Source organism: Populus alba, chromosome 5 (genome assembly GCF_005239225.2).
Source record: "Populus alba chromosome 5, ASM523922v2, whole genome shotgun sequence".
In the NCBI taxonomy this organism is placed as follows: domain Eukaryota; kingdom Viridiplantae; phylum Streptophyta; class Magnoliopsida; order Malpighiales; family Salicaceae; genus Populus; species Populus alba.
Genome location: NC_133288.1, coordinates 9,198,267 through 9,210,831, shown reverse-complemented (window position 1 = coordinate 9,210,831; position 12,565 = coordinate 9,198,267). Strand labels below are relative to the sequence as shown.

At 35.1% G+C, this 12,565-nt stretch overlaps 2 protein-coding genes across 14 annotated transcripts; one reads left to right on the top strand and one right to left on the bottom strand.

The window, feature by feature from the left end:
- The first annotated feature begins 1,728 nt into the window (after positions 1-1,728).
- On the top strand, positions 1,729-3,639 carry LOC118029856 (thaumatin-like protein 1). Its single transcript, XM_035033801.2, has 3 exons — positions 1,729-2,206; positions 2,295-2,955; positions 3,186-3,639. Exons 1-3 carry the CDS (start codon positions 2,131-2,133, stop codon positions 3,427-3,429), a joined length of 981 nt encoding a protein of 326 aa, XP_034889692.1. The 5' UTR covers positions 1,729-2,130; the 3' UTR covers positions 3,430-3,639.
- A 1,935-nt stretch (positions 3,640-5,574) lies between these two features.
- LOC118029858 (protein NUCLEAR FUSION DEFECTIVE 4-like) lies at positions 5,575-12,417 on the bottom strand. 13 transcript variants are annotated; one of them, XM_073408991.1, is made up of 7 exons: positions 12,017-12,417; positions 11,043-11,881; positions 10,529-10,943; positions 9,226-9,392; positions 9,025-9,098; positions 7,565-7,689; positions 6,155-6,437 (listed from the first exon to the last, which is right to left on the bottom strand). In XM_073408991.1, exons 1-4 carry the CDS (start codon positions 12,344-12,346, stop codon positions 9,336-9,338), a joined length of 1,641 nt encoding a protein of 546 aa, XP_073265092.1. In that variant the 5' UTR covers positions 12,347-12,417; the 3' UTR covers positions 6,155-6,437; positions 7,565-7,689; positions 9,025-9,098; positions 9,226-9,335. The 13 variants fall into 13 exon arrangements, 12 of the variants coding, with proteins under 12 accessions (XP_073265085.1, XP_073265092.1, XP_073265089.1 ...); XM_073408984.1 differs by adding an exon at positions 5,575-5,849 and having other exon boundaries at positions 6,156-9,098; XM_073408988.1 differs by having other exon boundaries at positions 6,748-9,098.
- Between the last annotated feature and the right edge of the window lie 148 nt (positions 12,418-12,565).

Here is a 12,565-nt window from a genome sequence, read left to right as displayed (position 1 = left end):
TTTATAAGTGATGAACCTAATAGGAATCAGGTTTATGATTTACCCATGACATTAGCCTGGAAACTTAGGGCGGACCACACTATTTTAAGTATAAGCACACCACATACCAACCTAAGTTATAATTCACAGGGCTTTGATGAGATTGTGCAAAAAAACGATTCATGAACAATGATTGTTGAGATGAAGAGTATGATGAGAGCATAAATATTACAACAAAATAAATGTATTGGGCTCAACTAAATGCAATTATGGTGTACTTTTAGCTTCCCCTTCTTAACCTTCAAGTTCAGGTTTTTTTTGCTCCCTCTCTACCTTCTTTAGCACCTCTGATGTGATATATCAAGTATATATACTTTACATTGTTGATTTGATTGTATTTTAATTGGAATTTTAATGGTTTTTTGCTGGAATTTTAATATAGTGTTCATTTCTATATATATTTTTTTAATATTTGTGCATGAAATTCTACCAATCTCATTGTTATGTATTATTCATATAAATTCACTACTTAAATCTTTCAATTGTGAAAACTTATAGGTCTATGTAATCCATTTAACATTATTCATTGTGAAATTTGTACAAGTTAATTTTCAAAAGTGTTTTTTTATTATTGTTGTAGGTTTATTATGAGCAAGCAATTGTCAACTTAGGGATCATAACAAAAAAATAATAATTAAAATCTTTGATGGAATCGCCAACAAAAAGGCTATTCCATCAGTATTTTCACTGGAAATCTTACACCCATTCTAAAACTTTTTGTAAAACTTATAAAATGCGTAGCAACTTACCAACATAATAGGCAACGAAAAACTCTATCAAGAAAATAAACAATAATAGATTTTTGATGAAAAATGAGTGATAAAAGTTGATTTTTAGGTATGAATATTTCATCGGCAATTCTATAGATTTGCAAAATGTCAACTAATTAAATTACTGACAAAATTAATAATATATTTTCAAGATATTTTTTGACAGTAGTATTTCATTGCTAATTCTGATGATATTTTTCAAAGCAGACAAAATCTTTACTATATCCTTTCATAATATTCCATCAGTATTTTTTGAGAAATATTGAAGTTGTAAAATGAAGGATCTTGAAGTTAAATACACACACACACTTACACACACACACACACACACACATATATATATATATATATATATATATATATATATATATATATATATATAAAAGCATTTCCAAATATCTAAAAATGAAGTTTTGTTATTATTGTTAATTTTTAGTGCCTTTGATAAGTATTCAGTTATATAATATGATATGAATACATAAAATATTCACAGTTAGATTTATTCATGTATACGATATGGTATGATATGAATACATAAAAGAACTTGGCAATTTTATCTTCAAAATCTGAACAAGAGGTGGGGAGAGAAGATCTTGGGTAACTTGGCAATTTTTTTCTCCTCCACAGACTCATTGCAGGTTTGTATAACAGAACCAGTGGTTTTATAATGGATGTTGACATTTCTCGCAGCAAAGATCAAATTTTCTGGATCACCAAATATCATCAAAACAATTTGGTTGAAGTAAGAACAATTCGGGTCATGATCGTATTCATTATCTGTCAATACGAGGCCAAGTAAGAGCACATAGAGCAAGAGAAAATAGAGAGACCTAAGGCCTTAAATTGTAGGTGAGGATACTATTTAGTGATGTGTCTTTTGTTATAGTTGTTTATAAATAAATAAGTAAATAGAACAAGTGCATGACTGATGATTGAGATTCTCCACCACTCCTAGCTTAGCCGCCCGTCAACCATTCTTTTAAAAAACAAAAAAAAAGGAAGAAGGAAAGTGAAGGTATGGGTGATTAGCCAAATTTAGCCAAGCATTTCTTGCATTCATCCTCCATCTATCAAAGCAAAAAGACCTGTCCTGGCTATTGTTCTTCTTCTCCTTCCTATTTAATCGATCCTTTCTTCACTTGTCACCAAGAAATGTACCACCAGATATTATTAGTCCATTGCTAATAGTTAAGCTAATCTTTCTACTATTAGTACAAATAGCAAAATTTCATCTCTCTCAGACAAAACAAAGGCCACCCTGTTCTTGTTACTGTCTCCATTGATTCTATCAGAACATAGGAGAGAAATTAAGAAAGCTCAAATGGATTTGCTCTCATTCTCACAAAATCACCCCCATTATTGTGCTGCTTTCCTGAGCCTGCTCTTCATTTTTGAAGGTAAAGAGAGTTGGTTTGATTTCCTGAATTGCATTGAAACTACATTAAATTAAGTGCTGAGAAGATTTGTCCATGGTTTCCTTTTCAGGTGTTTCAGGCGCTAAATTCACATTTGTTAACAAATGTGATTTCTCAGTCTGGCCAGGAATCCTAGGCAGTCCAGAACTAGACAGCACTGGCTTTGAGCTTAGGAAAGGTAGTTCTCGCTCCTTCCAAGCCCCAACAGGCTGGTCTGGTCGCTTCTGGGGCCGATCAGGCTGCAATTTCGACTCCTCAGGCCATGGTTCCTGTGCTACTGCAGACTGTGGCTCCGGGCAAGTGGAGTGCAATGGTGCAGGAGCCACACCGCCCGCCACTCTAGCTGAATTCACTCTAGGCTCAGGCTCCCAGGATTTCTATGATGTTAGTCTTGTTGATGGATACAATTTGCCAATGATTGTAGAAGTGAGTGGAGGTTCAGGGCAGTGCGCGTCGACAGGGTGTGTCACGGACCTTAATAGGAGGTGCCCGACGGAGCTGAGAACTGAGGGCGGCAGTGCTTGTAGGAGCGCCTGTGAGGCATTTGGGAAGCCTGAGTACTGCTGCAGCGGCGAGTACAACTCACCGGCATCTTGCAAGCCTTCCATGTATTCTCAAGTGTTCAAGAGTGCCTGTCCGAAGTCGTATAGCTACGCATACGATGATGCGACTAGCACTTTTACATGTACAGGCGCAGATTACACCATCACATTCTGCCCCACTTTCCATAGGTAAAATCGTTATTATTATCTGCTTTTGGAGAATTATTGAAAGCATCTGGATAATCGTTCACGATTCTTGTCTGTTTATGTGAGTCTGCTCCGTGACAATTAATAAACAGGCGGCGACGGCTTTAAGTATTTTAATTAATCTATGTTCATGATTGGATACTTTAATTAATTTATGTTCATGATTGGATATGACGTCTTGATTAATTTGGAATATATTCTTCTTGTTGCAGTCTGAAGTCTTCAAGTGACGCGCCTCCACAAGCAATCGGGGGGACAGCCATTGATGGGCCAGGGACAGAGCTGGGAGGGACGGTCACCGGATCCTCAGCACAGGAAGCTGAATTACAAAGTTCATGGCTGGCAAGTTTGGCCGTTGGAGAGTCATCAGGAACCCAAACCCACCATTCTTTAGTTCTCCAATTTGCATTAGTACTTTTGGCCACATCTCTCATTCTTTCCAGCTCTCACTTGTAGTCATCACTACTTGTCTCTCACGTTCCAAGCTATTCACCTGAGAATCAGTAATATGGAGACCGATTGAGAAAGTTGACGAAACCCAGATTGCAAAAACACCCATCCTCCAAATTCAGCATATTTAGTGTTAAACACATGTTTTAGTGATAGAATATGTACCGTCAAGCATATTATTTATATTTCAGAAATATAATGTGTTTCTTTTTTTTATATTGTTCCGGGATCTTTTGGGTGTATTTTTGGTAATGAGGTTGCAGCATTAGTTTTTAAAAATTTATTTTTTTTTTTTTGATATGTTAATGTTAAAAATAATTTTTTTAAAATAAAAATATGTATTATCTTAATGTATTTTTAAATAAAAAAAATACTTTAACAAAGCAAGAAATACCAAACTCATAAATATTATTATACTTTAAAAAATAAATATTATATTAAAAATACCATCTTCTTATATTTTCTTGCCGTTTCTATTGTCATGTAGCCTAAAAACTTTAAAAAAAAAAAAAATCATGAAAGTGAAAGAAAGAAAGAGTCTTTGTGGGTTGAGGTTGTGGACAAAAAGGACAGCCTTTATTGTTGACGTGAATACTTGTAAAAAATATTCGAAAGTGGAAGGCCACTTTACGGGAATCCCATACTTGGCAATTTGTTTGCTGTCGAAAAAAGTAATTAGGTTTCCTTTTTTTTTTTGCTCTTTTTCTTTCTTTTTTTTCGCTTTAGGCTTAGGATTTAGTACTTTTAACATTTGGTTAAGATAATAAAATAAGTTTGTTTCTCATCATATTATATTAAATTTAAGAAATAAATATCTTGTGAGTACATTAATCCATGTATAGAATACGAAGAAGTACAAGTTCCATTTCTAAAAAATAAATATAAATAAAATCATGATCCAATAGCAGAATTTTGGATTGTGTTTGATTATGTTTAATATTGTAGTTGGAAAATGTTTTTTTTTTTAATTTTACTTTAAATTAATATATTTTTGATGTTTTTAAATGATGTGTTAATATCAAAAATAATTTTTAAAAAATATAAAAAAATTATTTTAATATATTTTAAAATAAAAAAACACTTTAAAAAATAATTATTATCAAACAACCAAAACAAAATAACCTATAGAATGGCTCACATGGTAGGAAAGAAACTTGATTTTGATATTCAAGAACCAGTAAAGGTGGGATTTTTTTTCATATATATATATATATATATATATATATATATATATAATGCTTGGAAAATGAAGTAATAAAGTTGAAAAGCAAAATGAATCGTGTTACATAAAGTAAATAAATGAACTAACTAGGAAGCAACGGGAAAGCAAAATCTGTAAGTACCTTTCTGGGTTTGGGATGCTGTTAACCCTGGTGGAGAGATGGGCTCGGACAGTGTTTTGCAACAGTGAGTCTTATAGTGTGTTCCGCAACGAAGTAATTTGATTTTTTTTAATTTAAAATTAAATATTTTTATATTTTTAAAATCATTTTAATATATTTCTAATTGATTATCACATAAGTTCCTTAATGTAAATTAATGATGGACGCACTCAGGAACTATGATGTCGAAGAACAATCATATTATGACGTTCTTGAACTGTGTTGAGAGATTGATGAACGTATGGTTGCGTTTCAGCAGTACAAAGTCAGCTGCTAAAGATTTGCTATCTTTTTTCAAAGATTTCCTTTTAGGTCTCAGAAAAAACAGTGAAGAATTTGAGTTACAATATTACCCGACTGATAGGGCAAATGGCTTTTATATTGCTCAATAAATTAGATATAAATATAATAAAAACTTAATCCATTGGTGTTCATTATCGTCCCTATTCTTTCAAGAAATAATAGAAATCTTGTAGTAAAAAATCCACTGCCAACACTAAGAAAAAAGAAAAGAAAAAACCTATTGCATATGGGAAATGGAAGTGTTTGATGTCACAATACTAACATGATTCACTGGATGTGGATTTCTATCATAATTATTAAAGTAAGCCCGGGATTAACCCGGCCAAGAAATCAAGTCTTTCCGAGAAAAAAATAAAAAATTATATTTGAAATTTTAATATTTTATATGAAAAAATCAAAGCACCGAAATAGACAAGGAGCACATGCATTGCACCCTTATTTTCAAGAACCGGTGAGATATCACAGATTGCAAAATAGATGATTGGACAACGGAAGTGGAGATTTGCTATCAAACAGCAAAGTATATGTGATGATCAGGCTAATTTGCATGGTCCTATAAAAAGAGGATTTGTGGGCATCACAATTACTAGGGAAGGAAATTAAAGCTGAAGAAGCCAATATAAGTATGATCCAAATTGCCGCCCACAGGCCATTGTAGATTAGCTCTCGGAGAACATCAGATGTGATGCTTAGCCAACTTGTGTGGTGGAGCCACACCAACGCATCTAACTTTATTTTTTCCTGAAGATAAGAGAAGATTGGTCTGCATTTCCAGGGTGCTTTTCAAGATGTAAAGGTTTGCACCGAATGATGCATTATTAAGACATTAGGAGAGAAGAACTGCATCCGACCAGAGCATCCTGGAGGCCTACAGTCTCAAAAAGGCAAGGAGAAATAGCAGGAATGCAAGCGTGACCGAGCTTGTATGCACACTAAAGAAGGGTTATACCTGTACCAGACTCGAAAATGCAAGATACATAGATCCAGAAGAATAATGGTTTTCATGGAGGGGGGGGGGGGATCGAGAGAAAGAAAAACGAGTAAAACCTTAAAAGAGCAAGAACACTGATGTTCATGGCATGTTCATTTCTCCACTCTGTACACACAGTATGTGCCACAATATTAAAAAGCAAGCAGTTCCATTCCTCCACTAAACGTTAGTTTATTTGATCCACAGAGCATCATATAGCTTTTGCACTGTTTGTGATTGTCCATTACGCAGACGGTCTTTGTTTAGTCAAGGACGGCCATACGTAGATACTTTCAAAGTAATGTTGATGCTCAGATGAAGATAAGGAATCTTTTGTCAAAAGCTTCAAGCCCTCTCACCTATAGCAGAAGTAAGTTCAAAAAGGAAATCATAAGAAGCAACTAAAACCAATAAAAAACAGCATCTTTATGTTGAGCCAAGATAATAATAATAATAATAATAATAATTAAAAACGGCATCTCCAGGCTTTCCTTTCCAGTTGGCGAATCATCAACCAATCAGACCTACACAATTTAGTTCCTAGGATTACACAATATAAGGGACTTCGGACCCACCACTATAGTAGGCTAATATACTGCATCCAGCAAGTAAAAAAAGTCCTCTACATGGTAATTGCTGCATGACACGGATAAATGGAGTACCCTTTACCTAAAAATACTGGATACGAACGAAAAATAAAAGGCCGCGAGAGTTTATAATGTATTCTAACAAATAATGGGTCAGTGATGCTTTTCATAGCTGGGCCATAAAACCTTGATGACACTTCCAAACTTCAGAGTCATAGTTCTCTATAATAGAGAAATTCAGCCCATTTTCTTCAACTTTCTCTAGGAGTTTGTCCAGCGTATCTCCTCTTTTAAGGCTAGAGAATATTGCTTCCAGAGGCCCAGAATTTCTAAGCAAGAGTTTGACGGTACAGGCAAGGGCATTGTGGAACTCTTCAAAAAAAGGTGCTGTCAAATGGCACATCCATTTACTGGGTATAGAGGAAGACGGGACGAGTTTAGCAGGAAAAGGAGAAAACACATCAGTGTGTGCTAGCCATATATTAGTATAATTGCATTTAGAAATGGTTGCTGGCACCTTTTGCCAACTGGTGAAGAAAACTTGTGAATCTAGACAGCCTCAGACTGATAACAAATTGTCAATGACATAAGAATTCCTCATCAGATTGCATCAAGTATGTGATTTAAACTTTGTTGTTGGGAAAAAAAAAAAAAACACACTGGTCAGGAGGATAATAGGATGTGAACTGAGGTAGTGACACAATTTGGATATGACTGCCACTCTAGTTTTGTCAAGGTAGAAATGTATCCAAGAATATATTACAGTTGCAAAAAATTTGGTGGCCATTGAGTAAACGATTTACTGATCCAAATTTAGTGATTCTTGACTTGAAAAAAGGGGAAGGTAAGACATGCAGCATAAATTATTGAAACAGAAAGTTAACAGAAACATAACTTACAAGTCACGGGCAACTATGACATCAAAAGTGTTGGAGATATTATAAGTTACTTCCTCATCCCAATGCAATGTCATAGTCTTCAATTTTGTATTGCCAAATGCTGTGGAGCTGGCATCTATGCTATGCTGAATGTCTGGATGTTAAAGAACATAAAAGATAAAAGATAAAAGAGAAAGTGGAGCAATGTCACGCTCATACTCAAAGTGAATATAAAAGTTTTGAATCATAACCCAGCAAACCAACAAAAATTTAGTTCTAAACTAATGTTCCCATCGGCAAAGCTAATGACCAGCACAACCAAAGAGCTAGGCCTCTGATATGGCTATGTGATGCCTTTTGCATCCTTATATCTCTAAGTGACACAGCAAAAACAAACATATTTAAACTTTATTCAAAACCACTATTGTTATCTTCAAAATAACCTTTCTTTTTATAAATGAGAAAATACAAAACAATGTAAGACATCTTGAATCTCGATGACAGAAAGTAAATGTTTACAATAACTTCAAATCTTAAAGAAGTTGCAAGCAAGGGCTAGCCCAGGATGAAGACCGTCCAACCTGATTCATATTATTATTACTAGAGCAGGCCTTGAAACCAATTCTAGGCTCATCACTAACAATTTGAGAAACTTAGAGCTTAACATTAACTGAAATCTAAACAAGTATATATTGAATCATGGGCAACTTGAAATTCTCAGAAGATAATGCAAACAGACTTCAATTCCACAATCTATGTACATGCTGCCAATTGACATGTTAATTTTTCAATATGGTACAGACATGAAATCTTCTTATGACTCTTATTCAATGAATAACCCCAATCAGACAATAGCACGCCACTGCCTTAGGTTTAGAAAAGATTCAACCATCTAAACTTCTCACATCATATCTTACCAAGTTAACCTAACTTATCATGAAATCTGAACATATCTGCATGTGACAAGCAAAAATATGAAAGGACATCTTCAGATGGCCACTGACCTGGATAACAACACCTTTATAGTGAAAGTAACAAAGATAACAAATAAGATGCTCATGCCGTTCAAATTTTCTCCCACAAGTATTCAAGTTTCAGTCTCCCACCAATCCAAAACCGTGTTAAACAACTAACAATTGTGGTGCATATCAACTGCCATTATGAAATCAAATGTAACCACATAACCATGTTCTATCAAAAGTGTCTTCCAGAATCTGTATAAATGATAAACTTATCTTAAAATCAACATTCTTGAAGAAGCTGAATAAATGATGAACTCCACAATTAAGATACATAATTAAAATCAAAGGAATAGTAAGAAAAAGTGCTATATATATGCTGACTAGAGGTATCCAAAACGTTCATCAAAATATAATCTTTTTTCAGTACCCCCTTGCATTCTAAACTTTTTTTTTTTTCCTTGGAACAAGATAAACAAACAACTTGATACAACAAAATCAAGAATTACAAGCAGAACTTACACACTGGGCCAGTGTTATCAACACTGTATCTATTAGAAACCTCAAAATCACTCAAATCAGCACCATTATCCAATCTTTTCTTGCACAAAATCCCACACGCATAAATCAACAACGAAAACCCAAATCAAATTTCAATTCAAATTCATAAATAACATCATCAGTTTGATAAAATGCCTTAAACAAAAGGCAACATAAACTTACTTAACGAAAGTTTGGGACTTGCATCATCAGGCAAAGCGTAGCAAATGCAAACATGTATATAGTTTGATTCTTCATTGACATGGTCTTCAACTGCTTGGCCTGGTATCAAGTTAAATCCTAGATGGGTTTTCTAGAAATTCGCTTGACAGCACTGGGTGACTGATTATCTGCAAAAAAATTGGTTTTCGACAGTGTCCCAAACTAACATACAAGCTACAAAAACTAATCAAGTTACAAAAACGTGTCATAATTGACGTGTTGGGAGAGATTAAGGAAGCACCAGAATTTTCATGGGATTTGCGAAGAAGGAAGGGCTTGGCGTAAGATTGCCCATCTGAGAGATGATGGTTTTGTATTTGCTCTGGCTTCCATTTCATTCTTGTTTTTAACCAAGTTGGCTCCTTCGTTATATTTCAGGATACTCACGTTCCTGATTCTTCAACTTTATTTTGTTTTTATTTTCAGTACTCATAACATTTTTGGTTTATAGATTGAAAAGATCATCTCCCTAACTTTCGTGTATAAAAACTATTTAAAATTTTCTAATCAAGATTTAGAGTATAGCCCAATATGCATGATCATGCCTTGTTCAGTGTAAATGCTTACAAGAATAGAATTTATTCTCTCTTTTTTTGGAATTTATATTTACATAAATCACAGTGCTGATATCATGGATGCAAAATCCAAATCTTGAAATACAAAATCCTTAATTCAGGTTCTAGTGAAAATATGAAAGCCTCATTTTCACCTGTATTCTAAGTCAAAGCCTTTAAAATGTTAGGTTTGAAATTGAACCATAGAACTGAAGGAGTATATTGTTAAACTTGAGAACCAAAATATTCTTTACCCTTAGCAACAATTGAATTTAGGGGCAAGCAATGGATATTTTGGTTATAGGAATGAAAATTGATCAAACATATAATAAAATATTAGAATTTATAAACAATAATAATTAAAGTTGTTTTTTAAGTATTTTTTTATTTAAAAATATATTAAAATAATATTTTTTATTTTTAAAAGATCTATTTTTAATATTATTATATAAAAACAATCTAAAACAAAAATAATAATTTAAAAACACGGTTGATTACAAAAACAAATACCACTTGATACAAAAATCAAATGTTTTAATCCAAGAAACGTGATATGAGAACTACAGCAACAAGCAACAAGCAACAAACTTTACCAGCTGGACATCTAAGAATTGAAGTTACTAAACAATAAATCTTTGATCGATAAACAATCCCTAAGCAACTGTTGAAGCTGGACTAAATTTCCTGTCTGTGTAAATCTTGGAGTATACCTTCTTTGTTCTAATTGCTAGGAGCACATCTAGCCCAAACCCAATAACACAGGCAAGAGCCATTATCAGGAAGACAAGGAAATAGCAATGGGGACCAACACAGGTATTGCCACCACCAGCAGGGCTGCTAGCGGCTTGAGCATCGTAAAGATAACCAGCAAGCAGGCCAGAGAAGAGGAAGGAACCCAGTGGAAGATTAAGAATGAGAATGTTGTATAGCACGCCATAATATTTGAGACCAAATAGTTCTGAGGCTACTGCGACAGTTATTGTCAGACGAACTCCATAGCATATTCCAACCAAGATTGAGCCAATATATAGTGATCCGGGCAAGGCCAATGCCATGATGACATATCCTAGTGTCATTAGGACTTGAGAAGCTGCATTCCATAGAGGTCTTGGTGTCCCGAATTTCCTGCAAATAACATGATGGGTGTGAAATATCAAAAGCTGAACTGTGAAATTCGAGATGTGAGGAGTTCAGAAGCTGAAATAGAGAGCGACAAAGACATACCAGAGGAGCTGTTCTGATACCAGACCGGAAATAATACGTCCGAAAAATCCCCAGATGCTGGTGAGAGAAACAAAAATGGATACATCAACGTATCCAAGAGCCAGGCCCATCTGCCCCAAGTTGTTCATTACACACATTCCAGTACCCACACCACAGAGGAATGATAGGAACAAAATCCAGAAATCATATGTCCGTATCATTTCGATGATTGTGTGATCCTCCCCAATCATTGGTTGTTGCTTGATTCCAGCATTGTCCACTTCAACACTGACTATTGTTGCTGGCTCTGGCTCCTGTGGCTTTGCTGGTGAATCTTCTGGGCCAGCAAGTAATGGTTCCTTAATCTGCTGCTCAATGTCCCAATTGGACTTGAGCTTCAACAGAACCGAATATAAAGGAACAAATAATGGAGTTGCTAGAAGGAATAATAGTCCCGCAACAAACACAAGGGAGACAACATGACCATGATTTCCAGTGATGTCAAATGCCAAGAGATAGGCAGCTGCTATAATGGCAATGGCATTAAAGATGTTGAAAAATCTGGTTTCTTCCTTTTCCTCTATAGGACCAGCAGCAGATGTGGTTTCGCGGAGGAAAGGAATAGCAGCAAGGCAAATGATAGCAGGAACAATAGCAAGAATTAAGAGAAATGCAGAAGGATTGGAGTTGAAAAGAGCTGTGCAAATATCAGTAAATATTGCTGTACTGAGTCCTACATAACCCTTCAGGATTCCAGAGACTGGGCCGCGATTGTTTGGAAAGTTCCGTATGCAAGTTACCAGAACTGCCGTGTTCATCCATGTTGTGCTGTTGCCTCCCAAGCACAAAAATATACACATCTGTAGCAGAAAACAAACACTAGTTAATTTGGTTATGAAGCGCACAAAAATATACTCGAAAGGATTGATGATCCTGTGACACTACAGCTAGATGGATTCAATGGCTGGACAGTTTATGGTAAATGCTTTGAATACCTGCCAGTAAGGAAGAGGATGGATACGCTGGCTAACAACAAGCCATTGAACTCCATATCCTATGAGCCCTTCAAATGATCCAATAAGGAGTATTACAGAAGTTGACCAACGATCTGAAGCAATGCCAGACAACAGACCAAAGGCCTTTCCAACGTCTTTAGCAACAGATAGAGTATTGAGCTCCAGCTGAGTAAGAGCCATGATTGATTTTAAAGCATCAGAGTAGTTGGAGAAGGTGTAGTTGTTACCGCAGACTGCCTGCACCCATATTGCAGTAACAAACCCTAACCATTTTCCAGAAGAAGATGCAGGAGATAACAATGGACACATGACTAAGAATATCGCAGAAGAACAAGAGAGAGCTTGAAGTATTTGCTTTGGTTTTGAACTCCATGTGGGATTGAGCTATCGCAATAAATACTTCTTGTTTTGCATTCATTACAAGCAATCCTTGGATACACCCTGTTTTTACAATTCCGCAACTGGTGTTACAAGACCAGATCAATGGTGGCTCATGCATAAAATATTTTTAAAAACAGGAGAAAGCAA

Bases quoted from the DNA above. Each gene is read 5' to 3' on its own strand.
- LOC118029856 (XM_035033801.2), top strand. From the start codon at position 2,131: ATGGATTTGCTCTCATTCTCACAAAATCACCCCCATTATTGTGCTGCT. The intron at 2,207-2,294 runs GTAAAGAGAGTT...TTTCCTTTTCAG, and splicing joins CCTGCTCTTCATTTTTGAAG to GTGTTTCAGGCGCTAAATTC. The intron at 2,956-3,185 runs GTAAAATCGTTA...TTCTTGTTGCAG, and splicing joins TTCTGCCCCACTTTCCATAG to TCTGAAGTCTTCAAGTGACG.
- LOC118029858 (XM_073408984.1), bottom strand. From the start codon at position 12,346: ATGTGTCCATTGTTATCTCCTGCATCTTCTTCTGGAAAATGGTTAGGG. The intron at 11,882-12,016 runs GTATTCAAAGCA...TTTCTGCTACAG, and splicing joins ATCCTCTTCCTTACTGGCAG to ATGTGTATATTTTTGTGCTT. The intron at 9,393-10,528 runs GTATACTCCAAG...ATTTTTTTGCAG, and splicing joins TAGCAATTAGAACAAAGAAG to ATAATCAGTCACCCAGTGCT.